Source organism: Pseudopipra pipra, chromosome 11, assembly GCF_036250125.1.
Source record: "Pseudopipra pipra isolate bDixPip1 chromosome 11, bDixPip1.hap1, whole genome shotgun sequence".
In the NCBI taxonomy this organism is placed as follows: domain Eukaryota; kingdom Metazoa; phylum Chordata; class Aves; order Passeriformes; family Pipridae; genus Pseudopipra; species Pseudopipra pipra.
In genome coordinates, this window is record NC_087559.1 from 551172 (window position 1) to 571987 (window position 20816).

General features: G+C 41.6%; 1 protein-coding gene across 3 annotated transcripts in view; it reads right to left on the reverse strand.

Annotated features, from left to right (window-relative positions):
- IFT122 (intraflagellar transport 122) overlaps positions 1 to 20816 on the reverse strand; it is a 31245-nt gene that overhangs the window by 4923 nt on the left and 5506 nt on the right. For 2 of the 3 annotated variants that reach the window (XM_064667078.1, XM_064667077.1), the window contains exons 8-24: positions 20555 to 20713; positions 20117 to 20192; positions 19394 to 19585; positions 18589 to 18727; positions 17796 to 17998; positions 17189 to 17326; positions 16332 to 16496; positions 15222 to 15419; positions 13515 to 13655; positions 11817 to 11870; positions 9410 to 9571; positions 6408 to 6574; positions 5349 to 5520; positions 4685 to 4787; positions 3004 to 3144; positions 1894 to 1991; positions 893 to 993 (exon numbers count right to left, since the gene is read on the reverse strand). In XM_064667078.1, the coding sequence (XP_064523148.1) occupies positions 893 to 993; positions 1894 to 1991; positions 3004 to 3144; positions 4685 to 4787; positions 5349 to 5520; positions 6408 to 6574; positions 9410 to 9571; positions 11817 to 11870; positions 13515 to 13655; positions 15222 to 15419; positions 16332 to 16496; positions 17189 to 17326; positions 17796 to 17998; positions 18589 to 18727; positions 19394 to 19585; positions 20117 to 20192; positions 20555 to 20713 (2409 nt within the window). The remainder of the gene's footprint in view (positions 1 to 892; positions 994 to 1893; positions 1992 to 3003; positions 3145 to 4684; positions 4788 to 5348; positions 5521 to 6407; positions 6575 to 9409; positions 9572 to 11816; positions 11871 to 13514; positions 13656 to 15221; positions 15420 to 16331; positions 16497 to 17188; positions 17327 to 17795; positions 17999 to 18588; positions 18728 to 19393; positions 19586 to 20116; positions 20193 to 20554; positions 20714 to 20816) is intronic. The other variant, XM_064667079.1, reaches the window with a different exon arrangement.

Below are 20816 nucleotides of genomic sequence, written 5' to 3' on the forward strand. Positions count from 1 at the left end.
ATTTTAGTAATTCTGGGGTGCATAAATTTTGCCCAAGCCAAAAAAAGACCCAAAATCTTTACAACACAAGTAACCCACTGACACCAAGTAAATACACCTGATGTGATTGGAAAGAGTGGGCTCCATGCCACTGACCAAGGGTTGTCCTTCCCTTTCACCAGTGTGAAACAGTAACTGCTGTTTAGATCTACTGATCACAAGGCTCGTTATTCAAGACTTTATGGAAGATTATACATTTGTGAGGAAGTTATGAAAAGGAAATTTAACATCCCATCCAAAGCCAGAAATGAAGTGCAACCAAGATGATCAGTTCTCCTCCTCTGGCATCCAGTGACCTTCTGGTTATCTCTGAGAGAAAGGTGCATTTCACACAGCCCAATCATGGAGCACTCTCCAGAGATTCACTGTGCACTGACAAAGCTGTGCAGATGTTGGCCTGACAGACAGCACACACCAGCCTCATGAGAAGCAGAAGCTCCTGGGTTTCCCCTCCTCGTGCTTCAGTTCAGTGTCTTTGCAACAATACTGTTGAGATTCAAAGCCAACATCTTGTGGCAGTGACTGGTGTCCTAGAACTTGCTCCTCTGACACAGACGACACACCAGACTGGGCGGGTGGTTTGAGCTACATGATAGTTGATGTGCACAGCTTTCCAAAACTATTAAAAAAGAAAATTAAAAAAAGCAACAACAAAAAGCTAGTGTGGCTCAGCATACAATGGTTTGAAGATACTGTTTATTGCTTAGGGACAAAAGTCAGTTCCTATTAATGACAACAATAGCTGACACTGAAGATTCCCTCTAGGAGATCCCTTCCTTGGACCAATAGCAGTTATTCCTTTCATGTATCTCACATGATAATTTCTAGATTTTGTACTGTATCAGAAGGATACACTTTTGAGATTCCCAAAGGAGTCTCCTTTGTTAAGCTGTGAAGCAGAAACCTGGAAATATTGAAGAGGGTTTCAGGCGAGTTGAAGCTGAAAGGCTCTTCCTGTGGTATGAAAAACACAGACACAACATTTCTAAGCTGGAAAACAAACAACTCGTATCACTAAGCATGAGGCATCTCCAGTACTGCGTTTCTTTCATGCTGTTGCAAAAAGAGGTGTTGACAGAATATAGCAAGTGGATTTTGCATGTCTTTATCACCAAAGCTCATGCCTGATACATGCAGAAAGATCCGTGTAACTGAACCAGAACATTTAACAGGTTATTTAAAAATGAGGCCAGGCTGCACTGCTACAGTGCACAGTCTCCAGCGCTGTGAGGTCTGAAGCAGATTAACAGCAAAGACTCTACAGCACAGAGTTGTCTTTTGGGCAAGGGCACAGAGCAAACGTTCTCAAATCTTTTACAACAGGTATTTTACCAACAGCGATGGCAACATGACTGTAATTGCTGTAATTAGCAGGGACTCCTCACTCCTGAGGAGGTATCACTGACACACTTAACCACCCTGTGGGAAGCCCTAGGCTGGGGATCCCTAGGGTGCCTTCCTCTGTTCAACCCTGTTTTCCCATGACTAAGGGAAAAGCTGACCCTGGCCTTTGCAGGAGCAGGGGCTTGGGTCACTGTGGGACCAAACTGATACCACCATCAAAAAGGCTGGGTGCAGGAGGTCAGCCATCAGCACAGCAACTGCTCCCAGAGTCAGGCACAGCCCTGCTCCAACTGCACTGCAGCTGTGAAGGGCTGAGGCAACACAAGTTCTTTTACAGAATGTACAGCTGAAGGCTGTATAATGAAGTAAAGTTAAATAAATAAAGTTACTATACAGTATTACTGATCTACACTCAATACTTAATTGCCTGAAAAGTCCTAGTTATTTCTGGACTCCCTAAGAAAAAAGCTCAGGAAGCATAAATACACAATTCTAAAGTGAGTATCTTACAGTGTATCTGTGAATGAAGTGATAGGCATGGTAAACTTCTGCCAAATGCTGGAAGCGATGAAACTTCTGCAACATTTCAGTCTTCTGCTGTTCATTCTCTGCGGGAGGCAAAGGATTTGGTGTCAGTCTCCCAGAGGAGTCTATGAGACTCAGCTGCAAGAAAACAGCCTGTTATGATTTTAGCAGCAGCACTTCCAGAGGAGGTATGTACCAAGTCAAGTGTGCCCCATCTATCCATGCAAACCACATGTTGCACAGACTTGCTATTTTTCTGAGCAAACTTCTGGTCTAAAACAAGCATGGCAAAACACAGAATAGTATGTCAGTGGTTTGACACAGCCAGGGGCTATAGCTGAGCTACAGGCAGAAAGCACCAGGTGTGCATCCCTGGAAACCTCCTCCAGAACTCCAGAGTTTACAAATAAAATTAGTTTTGAAACACTTGTTTCACAAACATCAGATACACTACTAAGCCATTTGGAAAAACGTGCATCTCAAACAGCTGAGGGGTGACAGATCAGCTGAATGAAAAGCAAAGGTACTTAGAGCACCAAGCAAAAGGCAGTATTCCCAACCTTTTACATTCATTATCACTAAAGTACACCTATTAACTGCCGGCTCCACCTCTCTCCCAGTGAAACACATTCAGAAGACAAGATGACAGCTAGCAAACAATGAGTTTTAACTGCTGGCAGAAATAATTTGTAAAGTACCTCACCAACCTATGTTTGGACACTAGATGTATCTTACTCTCCAACATAATCTTTTATTTACTAGCACATGAACCCTACAGTCAACTTCTAGGCGTTGGGTGTGGTGGGGAGGTGCAGGAGGATACCTGGTCCCAGGAGGCACAGTTTTGATCCCAGCCAGATTTCAGAAGGAGCCTTATGCCTGCTGATGTTTCTGGTTTGTTTATCTGTTTTAAATGAGCACATGGGAAAACTAGGGGACTACAAAAATAGCACAAGCCCGGGTTATGCATAGCATTAAAAAACCCAGACCAAAACACCCAGCAGTGAAGCTGTGGCAGCAATGCTATCAGTGCAGGAGTTGTTTGTCTACATGCATGAGAAGGTAACAAGCACAAACTTCCTTTCAGTGACTTACCTTGGGCTATGTCTAAGCACTGCACAGAAAGCATCCAATAATAATAGGCTGCATCATTAAATCTGCTTTCAACTACAGCGTTGTGCGTGAGCTGCTCCAGCACCTTCACAGCCTCTGTCTGCCTGCCAGCCTTGTGAAACGCTACAGAACCCAAAACAAAGACAGGTTTACAGTGCAATTATATCAATTAATGGAAATTAATGTTTCTGAATTGAGACCAGTCTATTCAGTCCATATCAAATAGTCTATCCAGGGCAGGATAAAAGGGATTATACAGTGGTATTTTCCTCCTTGAAAGCAGCGACGCTAATGGAACATGAGAAGCATCTGTAGGTATTTTGTGGCTTTTGCACTGTCTCAGCAGCTCTTGAGCTCACAGATTGTGTACGATGCTGGTTGCTGCGGGTTTTTTAAAAAGAAAAGAGGGAAAATACTGTGATGATTAGATCTCTGTACAAACAACAGAGATCTCCAAACACTGCAAACCACACCTTCACTCAAAACTACAATAAATTAATGTCTAAAGTTAGTGCTCTGGTGTGCAATGCTAGATCCTTCGAAAGAGTACAGCTCAGACTATATCCTTCTGTCATTTACTAACAGCACCTCTTTATCTGATGCACACAGTAACATCCTGAATTCTCACTTGGCAAACACACATTTGACAAACAAAGTCTTCATAGAGAGAAATGGGGCTGAAGGGGAACCAACCCCCAAAAACCCAACCCCACAGCACAGCTGCCCCTGAGTGCAGCCAGCTCAGCTCAGACCTCACACAGCCACACGAGGATCTCGAGCTCACCCAGCTCTGGGCACCTACACTTGCTGAGCCACAGCAGCACTGAGCTTTGTGGAGCAAACTGAGACTACAACCTGCATTTAGAGAGTGCAAACTACCACACTGCCCTAAACCAGGTGCTCAAAGTGTTGGTGCCAAGACACACAGCCTAGTTTTGTGTGGAGATGGATCAGGCCTGGCTTGTTCCCACCTGGGCCCTTAAAGCCAGTGCAGTTTCACACTTGCATGTGAGCTGGCTCAGGAAGCAGCAGGTGCACCTGTCACATGGAGCTGCACCTGAGCAAAGGTGCTGCACTGAAACCCTGCTGCCTCCACTGCTGCCTCCACACAGAGCTCACTGCAACAGCTCCTTGCCTCTGGAACAGTTTACAGTCTGTCCACAAGATGGAAAGCTGCCAGTTCTGTTTAAAGGTAATTTCATAAACCTAACAAGAACCACGAAAACCTTAAAGAAACGGGAAAATATTACTTGTACAAATCCCATGGTACCTAAAGACAAGGAAAAATTACATTTTTCACTCAGGTTTATAAAGATGGCTGCCATATTTCGAATTCTAGTGGGATAATAATGATATTAAGAAAGCAATAATGATATTAAGATAGTTCATATTACATGCCAAATACTGTTGCTACGTGCCACGCTCAGATATACAAGAAGATAGAAAATCTGGACTTGTATTTAGATGCCATTATTTTTGATAGATCCATCACATTTTCCTATAAAATCAGGAGACTTCCAGTTACTTTAAGACCAGTTTGAAAACATGGATTACATTTGGTTTTGAATCCCACTGATAAGAAACTCTCCAAGGAAGAGTCTGCATATTCTGTATTGCAGAAGTATGGAACAAATGTGGAGTCATCTGTCAGTGCCATTCTCACCTTTTTGGGCTTCTTCAAATCGATCATTCTCTGCCAGCCACTGGGCATAAGGGACATAGACATCATCTTTGAATTCAGGATGCTTTTCACTCAGAGCTAATGCCTGAGGTAAGTAAAAAATTCATTCTTAGAATACTGCATGCTTTAAACAGTTAAAGGGTTTAGATATTCCATGGGATCAATCCTTCAGCTCTAAGCAAATTCACAATAAAGTATACACAGAATAGAGAGTGTAATCCATATTTTCTCCAGTATGAAACTAATGTGTTTTAAAATAAAAAGCAATCAACAACAAAAGACAAGAAGCTAAGCATAATAACAGAATTGAAACAGGGAGACTTGAAAGTGATTATCTAGGAAATTTAGTAGATTTCACAGCAAGAGACAAAAAATATTTTTATTTTTACTGAATGCATCTTCTAAAGGAATAGAAGTAACACTATAAATGCAATTTAGATTCACTTGCAGAAAACCACACCACCACCAAACACATGCTGGCATACACAATTAACTGAAATACTTAGAATCCTTCTACAGAAGCCTCCCTCCCTGCTTCTCCCTCACTACTGTGCTGGTGTAGTCAGACATTCATCTCCTTTTTTGTTGCAACCAGAGACAGTTAAGAAGTAGAGGTTTTCAACACAGAAATCAAGGGCACACTTACTTCTTCCCAGTGATGAGTGTCCACGTGGAGCTGGACCAATGCTTTCAGGTCACCAACCTTCATGTAGGTTTCTGCGGCGTAGCCAGGGTTATCGAGTTGCTTAAAATAGAAGGCACACTTGTCCAAAGGCTCCCGCTCAGCTTTATCCAGTTTTCGAGCAATTTCAATTAACCTGGACCCAGCAGAAAGAAGGCAGATGTTTCAGATTCTGCCTTCGTGCTTCGCCTTTTAATTACTGTCAAAACTTCACCTTTAATCAGCTAACATTTAATAAATAGTGTAATAGTAGTACCATGCAACACCATTTAAACAGTTTCAGTAAATGTTCCAAATGCCTTTTTTTCCTTCTACAAACTCAACCCCCTTTCTTCCCTCTTCACTCACGTGTGCAAGTCCATACGTCGGACTCCGTGCAGAGCTGGGCAGACAGACGGAAGGGAGCATGTCCTCCATGATTAAGTAACATGGGAAACACTTCCCAACCCTAACCCGAGCAAGAGACTCCTGAATAAACACCACCTCTGTGACACACAGCAAAACAGAGGCAAGGGGCCTTGCAGAGGAGCCTGGCCAAGATCTTATGGCAGCTCAGCAGATGACCCAAAGTGTCACCTACTGCAAATCGAGGAGAAATGACCAGTGACAGGAGTAGCCCCAGAATTTCTGGGGACTCGGCGCTCCAGGTGATTTCTCTACCCACTAGATGACTATCCTGAACAGCTGAAAACAGCAGCAATGGGCTATCAGGTACAATCACTGCTGTGATGATCACTGAAGCTGGAGGCATCTCTATTTTAGACAGTCTCGTGCTGCAGATGAACCCATAAATACTCTTCACTGCTGTAATGCATTTGTTTTTGTAATATATTTATGGCCCTACACTCTAAACATATGCAACTTTTAAAACATTTTTAATTCTAGATGTGCTTCAAATACTCAATCTGATATAAAACAAAGGCAGATACCAAAAATATTTTGTCTTATTTTAAAATTATGCAGAATTAATAATAAGTCATTGGAGGGTTTCTTATATTATCTCTGAGGTGACACAAAACCTACATATCCACCCAGCCGTTGTCCCCACTGATCTCTATGGCCTTCATGTACTCGCCGGCAGAGAGGTACATCTCTACTGCTGCCTTTGGCTCATTGATGTTCTTGGCCCAGTCTGCTTGTTTTTTTATTAGCATCTTTGTGTCTTTGGGGTCTTCAGATCCCAGAAAATCCTGTAACAGTGCAATACAAAAGTCTGCATTACCTTCTGGTTACAAATGTTGTTACAGTCAAAACTCTAAAATACACAAAGGCTTTTGTAATGAATACCATGATGGCTCCTAAGGACAGAAGTACTGCATAGAGAGCAACATGGACTGAGCCAGCCTTCAGCAGCTCATCATCAAGGCCCCATGTCTGGGAGGAAACAATGGCAAGTCTCCCATTTAGACAGTTTTCAATTAAAAAAAAAAAGCAGGAGATTTTGGGCAGGCCCAGAGGACAATGCAGGTGCCTCAGAGACAACTCCTGTGTCCCCACTTACTCTCTGCTGAGCCTGGTTAAGTGGATAGCAGTTATGATTTTTGCATGCTTGTCAGGAACAGGTCTTCCCAAAACACAGTCCTACTCTAAAGACTCTAACAGACTAATTCCAAGTTTCAGATTTTCTGTTGCAAGCCAAGCAGGTACAGTTTCATTCTCAAAGACGACCCAGTCCCAGCCCATGCTCAGTGAACGACAGCACACGCACTTAATCATATACTGGCATCAGGATGCCCCACCACAAATAAATTAAAGGCTGAAATCTTGTTTTCTGCAAAGACACTTGATCATTATATTTCAATATATCAAAAAAGTTCTTTTGTAAGGACAGAATGACAGCTGCTCAAGAGTGAGAGTGCTCTGAAGCACTGGTTGGACTTGTGGAAGGAATGCAAACCTGGACACTGTGATGACAACCATTTTGAAAATATTTCTACTAGTTAGTTCAGCTTCTTCTGCCAATACTGAAGCCCTGGCACCATATAATGGTTCACATCCGTTGACATCATGTGTCAGGAAAAAAAAAACCAAAACACTTCAACACCAGGATATTGATTAAGGGCAATTTTGTCTGTTAACAGAATAGGCTACTATCCAATAAATAGCTCCTGTCAAATGAAAAATCAGAATAGAGGCGAAATGACAGGTAAGAAAAGAGTGGAAAATTACCTTAGCCTCTGGGTTTCTGGCAAATTCTGACTGAGGTTTAAAAGAAACCAAACCAAAGGCAACAAATGGGCAAAACCCCCCTCAAGGAGCACGCACACACCACATCTGCTCCACCACCGCAATTCAGCAGTTCCCCAGTGCAGCCAGGGGCCAGGGACAGAACTGCACCCCACCTGTGCCAGCTCTAACTGAGCTGCAGAGTTATCTCCTGCAGCAACGCTGCTCCAGGGAACAGCTACAGAGGTATCCTGATAGCGTCTAAATATGGAAAACTGGAGTGAAGAGAGAAGTCAAACAGCCTCCTTGGCACGACTTGTTTTCCAGCTTACGTCACCAAAATAAGTCCAAAATCAAAAGCTCAGCTTCTCACAGTATAAAGAGTTTTTTGTGAGTTGTCAGTAATGAATGATCTGGTGCTGTGATAATGAGCCTGTGACCAGATATCAAAGGACTCCCAACCTCTGCCTCCGGTCTGGATCCTCCATCCAGACCTCATCAAAGCCCAGCACCAGAAACCAGGTTCTGTGGGTCCCTTTGCATAATTCGGGCAACATTAAGAGAAAACAACACCAGAAAAACAACCCCCTCCCCCATGTGTCTTTCCTTGGATAAATAACTGGCAAACAAGGGGGTTTTAAAAGTTCTTCCATTTCCTGTGCATCCCCTGCACAAGAAGCTGCCTTCATGTGCTGTGGAGTACCTTGAATTTCTCTGCATGGAGTCACTCTGAAGGACAGGGGACATGAGAGCTCTTGCTCTCTGCTGGTTAAATATAGACATGACTACAGCCAAGAATTAAAAGATTCTTACGAAGACTTATGGGAACATTTTTCTTTATGAATTACATTTATGTTCAAGAGGAGCCAAAACACTGAAGCTAACAAAGACTCAGCAGCCAAAAATAGCGGAAGTCGGGCTTACATCAGCAAAGCCCACAAGTGTTTCTGTTGAGCTCTCAGAAGAAAAAGATCTCTCTGTAGCATAGCTTGGGGAATCTGTGCTAAAACAGTTTCTATGCATGTCATGGTGAATTCTTTGTCCTGGACTGGGCAGAATAAGGCTCTGATGAGTGATGAATGAGACTAAACAGTGCGTACATTCTCAGGGATTTTGATAAGACACCACAGAAGACTTAAAAGCCAAGTAATGCTTCTTATCACCTTATAAAAACATCACTTTTTAGAACCATATTCAATTTATTTCTACATGGCAACAGAGTTTAAAAAAAAAGCCAAGACATTGAATCTTTGAAATAAAATTCCGTAGTAAACAAAAATATTCCAGGTTACTATGTTATACACTTTATAAAGTGCGTTAATATAGAACTTGCTCTGACAGAAAAATATTTTTATTACAGTATGGAAGTGAATTAAACACATGGTGCACTCCCCTCCACTTTGCACAGGTACTACTTTATCATCTTTGGAGGACAAACAAATAAAAAGGGATCTTGAGCAATATAATGGGGAAAAAAGTCATGAAAACAAAATTCTTAGTTTTTAAAAAAGGAAAATTACTGCAGATAATATCATGTAACCACACTGAAAGAGTCACCATTGGTGGTGTCCAACAAAAAAATCCAATGAAAAGCCCTGAATTTCCATGGTCACATTTGAAACTCTACAAAACACAATCTGCTGCATCGGTAGCAGACTGAAGGAAAATGCCACCATAACACCCAGGCCAGAGACATTTCCCCCCTTATAAGCCAAACAAACTCTAATCAATTAACTGAGAAAACAAGGTTGAAATTCAAAGCCCACATGTCATCCAACCTTTTTGTAGGATCATACTTTGAAAACAGCTACAGGTACATCAATATTTCTGCCTGTAAATGTCCAGGCACCACGTCCTACCTTTGCGTGGTCAAACATGCGTAAGTCAGTGTACATCTCCAGGGCCAGATTTTCATGGCCACTCCTTTTGTACAGCTTCGCTGCCTCATGGAATTTTCCCTGGTAGGCATAAACATCTGCCAGGAACAGGTCATTGTTGTTCTCTCCATGTTTCTTCCGCTCCTGGAAAAATAGAAAATTTGAAGAGTGATGTAGAAAATATTCTAGATGACCCACACCTAAGTGAGAAATAGCCATTGAGGAATTACACTTTCAAGCTTAGATTTTAACTATTAATAATTAAAAACCTGTAACGGGATATCATAATTATGCCTCTCCTACATTTCTTGTGAATTTATAATTAAAGGATTAAATCCCTTCTTAATTAAAATTAGGAAGAGCAAAATTAAATGTCACTATACAAACTAAAGTGATGAAAAATCACTTCTCTTGATTTCACACAGGAAAATGAACACATGCTATCATTATGCCAGGCTATTTTAAAAAAGGCATCTGATGGGCTCCTCGTTTTCTCCTGTACAAACTCACTAGCATATAATTTGGCTAAATTAACAATATGTGCGGGTGGGATGACAAACAGGGAGATAATTGCCAGCAATAGGCAGATTCAGAAAGTACATTAACCTGCCTCTGAATACAAACCAGTGTCACCTCCACTGTCCCCATGAGCTCATGGATTCATGTCGGCAGCAGTCGCTTCCAGAGCACCTGCACATGCTCTCCTGCTAATCAGAACTGCTCGCTCTGACTGCCTGGGAAGGGACCACGGGGGCAGTGTGTGTGCAGTGCCATGGAGAACCCTTCCTGTGTGGGCAGTGCCACTGAGAACCCTTCACATGACTCAAAGCACAGCAGTACCTGACCGCGAGGGACTTGTGACACAGACACGCACACGTGTGCGAGTGTGTGTGTTTTCACGTGTGTGCCATATCCTGTATCTTGGACACACATCACTACCCTGCTTGGGACAAAATTATTACTGCTGTTAGCCCACGTCATGGGCTATGGACTCAATTTAAAGAAAACTGCATGCAAGGGAAAAGCATTCCACAAGCATCCAAATTCAATCCTTCACTGCCAAAGGGGGATGAGCCATCTCTCCTCCTTGTCACACTTACTGACTGGGCAGACACTGGGCTGGTGTTGACAGTTCTCTTCAAAAACTTGGTTAAACAAATAATCAGAGGACTTGTTAAACCATTTTCTAAAGACTCCACAGAATCTTGCCAGATAGAGATGGCAGCTATATTTCCTGCTGTCACCAATTAGGAAAAAAAAGTGTCATTACTGAGGGAAAGCCATCACATTAATGGAACATGTGTGCTTAGCTACATCCCTACAAGCCCTAAAGGAGTCGGATCCACCACAGGAGAGAGTGAGCGGGGTGTAGAACTTACTGCAGAAGGAGCATTTTCAAGAAGTCTGAAAGTAAGCTTATGCCTATTTACATGGGGAATCTTTCTCATTAAACAGAATATGACATGACAAATCCAGAATATCCTCAATAGATGTAGATCTGGAGAAGCATATGTGGAAAAGAAAGGTTAGTACTGGTGAGAAAACACTCTCACCTACCTACCTACCCTTGAGAAGAAAAAAAAAAAACAAACAGAAAAAAGAAGCTCCTAATGCAGAACTTTGTCCTGTGTTAGAGAAAAGTTCACGGCAACCAGCTGGCATTTTGACAGCAGCAGGACAGCTCTGCAGACATGAAGACAAGGATTCTATCCTTTCAGAGAAGGTGTAAATCTATTTAGCACAAGAAAGAGGAATTCCCTTTATGCCATCTCCATGCAGATCTTTAAGCATTATCAAGCCAACTTTACAGGACAAGGGTGATCCATGTCTTTTCAAGTGCTCATGACAGACAGTTATTGTTGGGTGAAATTCTATCAAGAAGTGTGAAAAGAATAAGGAGGAGGGATTAGAGCACAGTATGGAAGTGTGGAATTCCAAATTCTATTTCCAGTTGTCGCAGACTTGTCATGAGACCCTGAGTTTGTCATTTCGTTTCTCTGGGCCTGTTTCTGTCTCTGCACAGAGGAGATAGTAGTAATTACCTACCTCTGGGGGGTAGGGAAAGGCTTAATGAACTCATGTTTATGAAGTATTCTGTACTAAGTGCTGTCAGCACAGTAGTATTCTACCAATTATTAATGGAATATTGAACATTTTTCCTGTTTTCCTGAAGACAGTTTCAGAGGTTCTTGTCCCACACCCTCATTCCATGGAGTTTCGGTCCTATGACTGGAACCTGAGTCACCTCTGCTAATCAGGATTTTTCACTCCAAACACATCTCCAACAGTCAGAAGCACTATCCAAACAAAAGTCCCTCCAAACCAGTAAGTACTGATTTTGGCACAGCAGTAAGTGCAAGAAAATACACCATCTTGAACACTCTCTTACCTCTATGCTGCTGATCAGTTCTAAATATCGAAGGTCTCGTACCCTGGTAAATGCCTATTGAAAATAATAGAAGAAAAAAGAATAAAAGACATTAGCTTGAAAAGCCAGAAAAATCCAAATACTGTTATGCATGAATCAAGGTGTCTTCATGCAAGTAGGACAGGCAGAACTCTGCTGGGTTTGGGTTTGTGCAGTCCTGAACCTGAAGGGCTCTGACTACAACTGCGTCCGGAGTCGTTGCAGTAAACAAGGCAAGGTACAACCCAAACAGCTCAGCATTGACCAGGAGCAGCACAGCAGGGACTGGGAGCTGAGTGCGTCAGCCCCCCAAGAAATACAAAGTGGCAATTAAAATATGACATCCTTTTATTCTGGCTATTTGATAGCTTCTCCATTTTGATGCAAGGTGTGCATAATTGATCGTATTGTCAACGCCTGCTGCACATACTTCTGGTTTTTAAACCATTCTCAAAATCCAGCATGAAAGGAGCTCAGAGAGAGGAAAGGAAGAAGACGATAGAAGTACTGCAAGACAGTGTAATATCTCTGCAAATGGAGATAAATGTGCAACTCAAAGTCTCAAGTGGCAAAGTCACGTGCGAGTTGCAGCAGCTCAGCACTTATTCCTGACATGCATCACAAAACAGAACTTTAACTCTTTGGGCTGCACATTCAAGACTTCCAACCAAACTAATGCTTAAGGGGGCACAGAATATTCTCCTTACATCGGATTGGACTAGGAACTATGAGAGCCTTTAAAGTCAAGAAGCTGCTTTTGTTCGAATTAATCCGCTCTAATTCTAAGAGGGCACTACTTTAGAATTCCAAGGAGGCACTCAAAATTTCTTTTTAAGAGTATGTATTTGCATAAAGCCATCCATGGAACTGGAATTATTCTGATGCCTACACTTAAGAAAAAAAAAGCATTTAATTTCCTTTTAAAAAAATCCGTTATTAAAAGATGCCTATCATTACAGGCCATTCACGGTGTATTTTTAGTGTTTTGTCTTTCATACAATATTCATGACACTGAACTCAGTTCGCCCTCTCTTATTTGAGCAGAGGTGGTGAAAGAAAATAGGGAAGTATTTTATGCCATAGAAAACTGAATTCTTCAGTCTATGCCCATTCATAGACCACTCCCCAAAGCAAGGCATGCCAGGCAGAGAAGGACTGAAATGATGCCTTCTCATCACCACTGCCTTCACAGAACGTTAATGGGTAGATAACAAAGAATGAGAAATCTCCAAACATGTACTGAGGTTGTATTAAATATTTAGGGGGAAAAAAAAGGGCAAGTTTATAGCACGGGGGATGGGGGGGGGACAAAGCCAGCTGAGCATCCTCTGCTGCCACCCGGTGGGCACTGCTGAACTGTTTCCAGTTCTGCTTCCCTAAATTCATTAATGCATTTTCCAGTTGAAACCATTTTCTTTGCATTGAACACTTTGATCTAGAACATGGTATTTATCTAGAAAGATACATTAGATTTCAGTTTAGAACGTCATCTCAACATCCTGAGTATATAACAAACCCATTTGTTTGTGGAACAACAAACACGCTAGACACAAGCAAGACAGTGACCAAGGAACACCACTTGTATTCCAGTCATAAAACATACATTATATACACACACAGATAGAAATATCTAAATGTAAAACCCAAGCTTTCTACTAAATGAGTAAATAACTGCTTTACCTTTTTAGCAGTTTCAAACTCCAGCCCTTCCAAGGCTTCCATGGCCAGCTCTCTCCAGTCAGCATCAGTCACTCCTAAACACGCAATTTGATAGGCTTCTTTAAACATTTTTCGTTCCAGATATTGATACATGGGTGCAGACTGAGGATTGCCAAGGAAAAAACATGTATTAGAAAGCATAATACTGAGATATATTAGTGAAATTCTCTACATACATTGGGAAAAAAAAGATATATTCTAATCATAACCATTACAAGCTGCCCGGGTTTTGTATACAGACAGAATAGCATTCTAGGGTGATTATTATCATATTTAGACAAGCTGGGTTAATTACATTAGAAACTCATCCATGTTGAAATCTTCAGTTCCTTGCATTCTAGAAAGTAAAGAATGTGAATTCTTCAGGGCATTGGACATGCTAAATATGATGTAGACTGTGCTTTTTCAGTACTATGGAAGCAGAGCAAAGGAGGAGCAGTGTACTCTCAAAGGCCAAGAGCATGCATAAGTGGCACCACTGCCTGGTGTGATGCATCCCTGGAAACATCCAGACACACAGGAAGAGGCTCCACGGGGAAGTAACCCTTCTGCACCAACACTGATGACAAAGCTGTTCTACCAAGACTGTGACTAATAAGCCCAGAAGACACCCAGGCCCTCAAGGACCTGCCCTAAAGGAAATTTAAAAGGGGAACTGCCAACTGCTGCATGGTGACACACACACAGATGGATGTGGGTCTGCTGACACAGTTTGACCCTCTGAGTGAATAGGGAGCACTGCAGCACCACTACCTTAACCTGTGTCTGCAACCACAGCAGAATGTTACTGATTTTTATGTTATTTTTATCAATTTATCTGAAAATTGTACACTCTTTGGTACTCCCTCCCTCCAAAAGCATAGCCTTGGAAAAGCTGCCTCTGTGACACTGCACAATATTTCTGTGGCACCTTGGTATTCTGCAGTGTGCCAAAGGCAGGCAGGAGTGTTCCAGGCCTGGTGACCCTGTGGCTGCCCACCACTCCAGACAAGAGCCTTGGTAAGGACCTGTATAGGGCCTCAGGGGACAGAGGAGTCTGTAACACACCTGTTCACCAGTCAGTACAAGACAGGGCATTCTGCCTCCTGCATTGACCCTCAGCAGCAAATCCTGCCCAACCTTTTTTCTTTGTTTTGTCTTTTGGATTGTTTTAGACCCTTCCATTGCTTCTCATGACACAGAAAACAGCATTTTATGGAAAGCAATCCATAAATTTAGAATATAGACTACTCATGTTCCATACATTCAGACTAAAATATACAGCTTAAATATTGCCTAAACACGTCTCGGTGAAGCAACAGTAAGACAGTATTTGATGTACTTATAAGAAAAATGAAATTACAACTGGAGAAAAGTTACATAGAAAGAATACAGTAAAAATACTCAAGGAGGTAAGGCCTGCACTAAATGAGATTATGTGCATTTGCAAGTAGAAAGGGAGAATCGGAAACAACAATTATCAACAGCAAAAAGGAAGTTATCTTAATTAATGCTGAAGAAACAAAAATAAAATAGATCACACAATATAACTTAAATAACAATGAAGAAAGTGTGAACTGCAATCATTTTAGTAATGGAATACAAGTAAATCTCAGAAAAGCTTCTTCACTTGCTAAACATTCATGTTTATGAGATATAAAGCAACACTTAATGAGATTAAAGGATTACCTGCGGAACTTCAACAGCTGACATAGAGAAAGCATGAAGGCAGAAGATCTTGGAGCCATTGTAACCCACAACAAAGCCTTGCAGTTTTTGCTGGTGGACAGGGAAGTTACTAGCTTTGATATTGAGATATCCTCCTCCAGAAAAGCAAAGCATATCCTCACACTGGGTATTCCAGGCCACGCTGTTAGCATTGGGTTCCTAGTGAGCAAAACAACTCAGGATTACAACAGATGCAATCACATCTTTCCTAAGAAATGCGCCTCCTTCAGCTAGAATGTTTGATCTAAGACAGCCTGGTGCGTATACACACTGATTATTTCCATTTTTAATATCCTACAGCCTAGTATATTCCTAAACAGATTCACAGGGATGTATTTTATATTTTAATACACAGCTGTAATTGTCTTGCCTTTAATGTATATTGAATATATATATGTAATATATATATTCAATATATATATGTAATATATAATGAATATAATATATATTCATTTACTAATGATCTCTACTACCAACCTGTAGAACATAAAACCAAATTCCACAATAATGGAATCTGCTAGTTAGATTTAATTGATCATTTCTCTGCTCATTACACAAAGGAAGTTACAGACCCTATCTTTGCAGCACTCCATACTTGCGATCCAGTGTGCTCTGAAAACATTTAAGCAACATTAATGAGTGACTGCTAAACTGCCAATGAAGGGAGCATTATCATGATTCCTTTATAGCCTAGGAATACACGACAAACAAAGATGTTTAGACTTTAATTCTGTTCATACGAATGATAAAACCAAAATGCTCATTTACTGTAATGCTTCAGAGGGAAAGAAGAGAGAGCTCTAAATTAAACTGAAAAGGTCACATGTCTCAGTGCTTTTTATTCAGCTGTTGCTCACATACATCTCCTGTCTATTCATTACTTCTCTACTATCTCTGAAAGGGTGGTTTGGATAAACAGATCACAGTCAAATCCTACAACATGTCATTAATAGTCTAAATGACAGTTACATGAATTTCTGCACAGCAACACTTTGGGGATGTTCTGTGCTTGGAACTACTTCCTGCCCTCCTGCCCCACCTTTAAAAAACCCAGCAGCTTTTAATTTTTACCTGAAACAACAACTCTTTGGTATGAATGTCATAGACGAGGCAGGTGTCGTTCTCATCCACCACAGCCAGCTTTTTGCGCGACGCGCTCATGTCCAGGCAGCGCACGGCCGTGGATTGCTTCAGCAGCACGATCGGGAAGGGGTTATCCACGAAGATCTTCAGGATCTACACAGGTGTGAAACAAAGTCACTCCACCCATTTTTGTCCCTAAAACTAGAAACAGCGTAACAGAACAAATTGCGGTGCTGTTTAAAGTGTGCAATTGCAAGTTTTTTTCAGAGAGAAACTGTGAGCTAAGATTAAGTAAATGCTTCCAGTTTGAGGTCTCTTGAGCAGACTGGCTGCCACAACATGCTCTAGGTTGCAAGCCTATACAAATAAATCAGATGCTACACACCTGGATTCTTAATGCTCCACTAGTTAAACAGTTACATTAATACAGGAATATATAACATACACACAGGGGCTCAACTTCCTCTCTATCAATACCTCAGAGCTCCAGTTTGACGTTTCCAGCTGCCACCCGGCGTGTGAAGCAGACAGTACTTTCACCTGAGAACACCCACACTCTCACAAGTGTTCAGGAGAGCTGTACACACCCCCACTACCCACCAAAGGCAAACATGCTCTCAGTTCATCCTAACAACTCACAGACTTCAGACAAAATTAAACATATTTGTATTAATTTTACTGTCACAGAATATGAAAGACAGAAGTAATTAATTTTTAATCCCAAGATAAGACTGTGTCAAAATTCTAGGCTGTAAAACAGCCTGCTGTTTTTAACATCTCCTCCTAGGAGCACAGAACAGATTTTATTTGCAGTGAAAAGACACATACCAGACATGATGTGTTACCTGACCATTCTTTAGGCCAACTAAGAGGCCTTCTCTTCCTGGGGGTCCTCCAATTACTTTAATGTAACGAATAAGAGATTCCATCAACCATTCTCGTTCTTTAACACCACTAAATGAGAGGCACTGCAATCTCTTCTCCTAAGGACACAGCAAGATACAAAATACAGCCTGGAGGTGAAGATGAAATCTGTATCTGATGTCCTCCGTTTATACCTATACCAGCAGATGTGCCTACTTTTACATATAAAAATCATACAGTCAAATAGTCAATTTAACGGGGTGAATTCCTTAAGGTTTTCCAATGCTATGAACAAACAAAACCAAACACTCCCAATTTTTTTCTAGTAGTTCTCTCCCACCAAAAAGTTCCCTTGGATTCTGTGTTAATTTATCAAATTCACTACACAGACAGTTTTACTGAACCAGAGCCACCTGAGCTGTGCCTCAGCAACTGCCCAGCAGCATGTCAGTGCTGCACAGCACAAAAGCACTGCCTTCGAAAAGCTGTAACACATCCCATGGGACAGTCATGTCCTGCCAGCCACTGGGACAGCTGTGTTCAACTCTGAACACACCCCAGGACTACTGTAGCTTTTAAGGCACATACCTGGCATAAAATAATGTGATCTGAACACACCACCAGCAAGTTACATTCAAATTTCTTTACAATCTTTTTCTTCACCCGATAGTGCATATCTGCAGAGTCATCCGAGTACAGCTCATAAATCAGGATTCTCTCTGGCATCTGGATGGCTAATCTGTTTTTGTAGATTGCAATTTTTTTCACAAGCTCTCTGCCTTTTATTCTAACTAGAAAGAAAAAACACCAAAACAATTCAGTAAAAGCTGACACAAAAATAAGAGATACAGAAATCAGAAAACTAACACATTAAAACTGAATCTCTCTAAAGCACCTTTAACATTCAAAGCACATTCTTGCTCAGATATGTTTGTTGTTCTGCACCTATGTAATCTACTATCCCCGTCATAGTTTATCACCCTGTATGATTTGCCAACAGCACATTCTGGAGCAGTACTTTGATTCCTTGCCATAAAAAGCCAGCAGATATGAAGAAACAAAATCAGCTGAAACTCTTCTGGCTACAAGTAAGGAAAAAAATAGTTAAATATGATGTATTTTTATCTCATTTTCAGAGATTAAAACCTTATTTTCAGAGCCCCTGTCCCTCCCAATGCCTTTTCCAATCCCCACATCCTTCATTAAGCTTGTCAGTGCTGAGCCTCCACAGTCCAAGTTCACACTCACCTCCTGCAAACTGTGTTCTGCAGTTTGACTGCCAAAGTAACAAAAGCCTGTCAGATACATGCAGAGCATATTCCAAGTGTTCTGATGGATATCAGTTAAAACCCAAAACCAACTGAGCAAAGCCTGGAATTACCTTTTTGTTCCGTGATGAGGTGCTGGACAATAACGTCAGTCATGCTGTCCCTGTAGGCGTAGCGATCCTTATAGAGGCCATGGACAGTGCTGAAGATCAGCTGGTAGAAGGAGATTGTGCCATCCTGGCATCCTACTGCCTGAACACAGGAAGAGAATAATTTTAGCTAATTGGTACATGTAGATGAGAATTGGCAAAGTGTGTGGTATTTATAGGAGCACCAGGTCCCTTTTCCTGCATAATGTATAGACGGATACCAGTTACAGCTGACTTGTGCTTAACCATGGTAAAAGTGCAAGGCAGAATGAGGACTGATCTCATCACACACCACAGACACCACCATGCTGGGTGGGGGGCTTAGGTTTACTTGGTTGGTTTTTGGTTAGATTTTTTGGGGGGTGGGAGGTGTTTATTTTTAAATTCACTTTGATTCTCTTCTCACTTGTACAGGACTCAGAGTGCAACATTTCAGGCTGACAGTTGCCCTGTAAGGCATTTTCTTCCCAACATGGAATTAGATTTGGTCAGTCCAGAAGTTATTAGCTGACATTTTTAATTCTTTTTCCCTTCTCTTTTTTAATCAAAATGCAGTGAAAGCAGGTGTTATGCTCCCTATATCCTTCTTACAGCCCAGGCTTCACTTCTGCAGGATATTCGTAATTCCAGTGACAGTTCTAGGACCTCCCTAGACACTGCTCAGGTTCTGCTGCCTCAGTAAGAATGGCTAAACTAAGCAACTGAGTTTGAAATGTATGGTCTTACCTCAGGTGACCTGTGGAAATGTCAGAGAAATGTCCCTACTCACCACATAGTTGGAGTCTGGTTTAACTCTGCAGGCCCACACCCAGCTGCTCTGCTCTCCCAGGGTGCCCAGGCGCACGCCGTCCTTCGTGAAGAGAGAAACCTGCCTGTCCGACCCTCCCAGCAGGAGATACTCTCCTTTGGTAAAGTAGCTGACACAGCACGGATCAAAACCGAGCTCTCTGTCCTTCCCAATCTGCAAGGCAAAATAAAATAAAAAACATCAGAAATGTTAACAAAAGGATCATTTCGTATTTTCTGAAGGCAACAAGTGCCATCACTGATACCATTTGTCTCATCTATGCACAGCTTTTCAATACCCAGAACCACTGGCTACCTTAAGATTCCCAAAGGCAGTTCTAAAATATGTCCAAGAATCCTTCCAATCACAAACCAGTTTGCTCAGAATGCAACAACTCACAAAAGCCCTTTAACCACTGAAAAAAATACAAAGATGTTCTCTACAGACCAGTGAACCACGTCACAGAAGTCAGCAAAGTTGTAAGGGCTTTAATACAAGAATTGCAAGACAGCAGCTGAGCTGCCACGGGAGAAACAAGGGCTGAAGGAAAATGGTTAAAAAAAAGGGAGACTCATAAAAGGCTAGGAAAACAGAAGACATTTAATGTAACTAATAAGGCAACAGCATACAAACACTTTGAATGTAGAATACAAAACAGAATCAGAAATACCCTGCTACTCTTGAACAAACTCTCTTAAGACATACCTGCTTGCCACTCAGGTGGTAAAAGGAAAGTTTCTGACCCCAGTCTGCCACGGCTAAAATGTCATTGCGTTCATCTCTACCGAAAAAAAAAAGTATTAATTCTACAGCAATTTATTAATAAATTTCCTAGATCAACAGAACCAAGTAGTAGGACAGCAGAATTTACTGTAAGCTACTTGTTAAAAGTCACAAACTAAAAGGACAGCAGATACTCCTTGTAACTGAAAACTGTGGAAGACAACTTGGGGACACACACCTATCTCATGATGAACACAGACCAGCAGAACAAACTAGGGCTATGCAGGTAACTATTAATCTAGCACCTCCTAATTTTTGAATATCTGAGGTTGTACCCTGCATAAGTCTGCCCTTGGTCCTTCCTGTAAAGTGCCGTTCTAGGTAACAGAGGTACATACGTTCCTTTGAAGTTTCACTCACAAGTTGAAAGGGGACTCCTGTTCCTCGTGGTCTTTCTTCTCTGGCTGACTATCCTGCCTACTGCCAGGCCTGGATTCCAGTACTGGGATCTCCTCTAAATAGCTGCAAACTGACTCCTCCTCTTCTTCATCTACTCTACTCCAAAAATTCTGCCACCTACTGCAATAGCAATTGTTTGTTCACATATTTGAGAGAATATTCTCTCTGAATTGAAGTGAAAAAATAGTTCCCCTATCTCCCCCCAATTCAAACAGAACCCAAC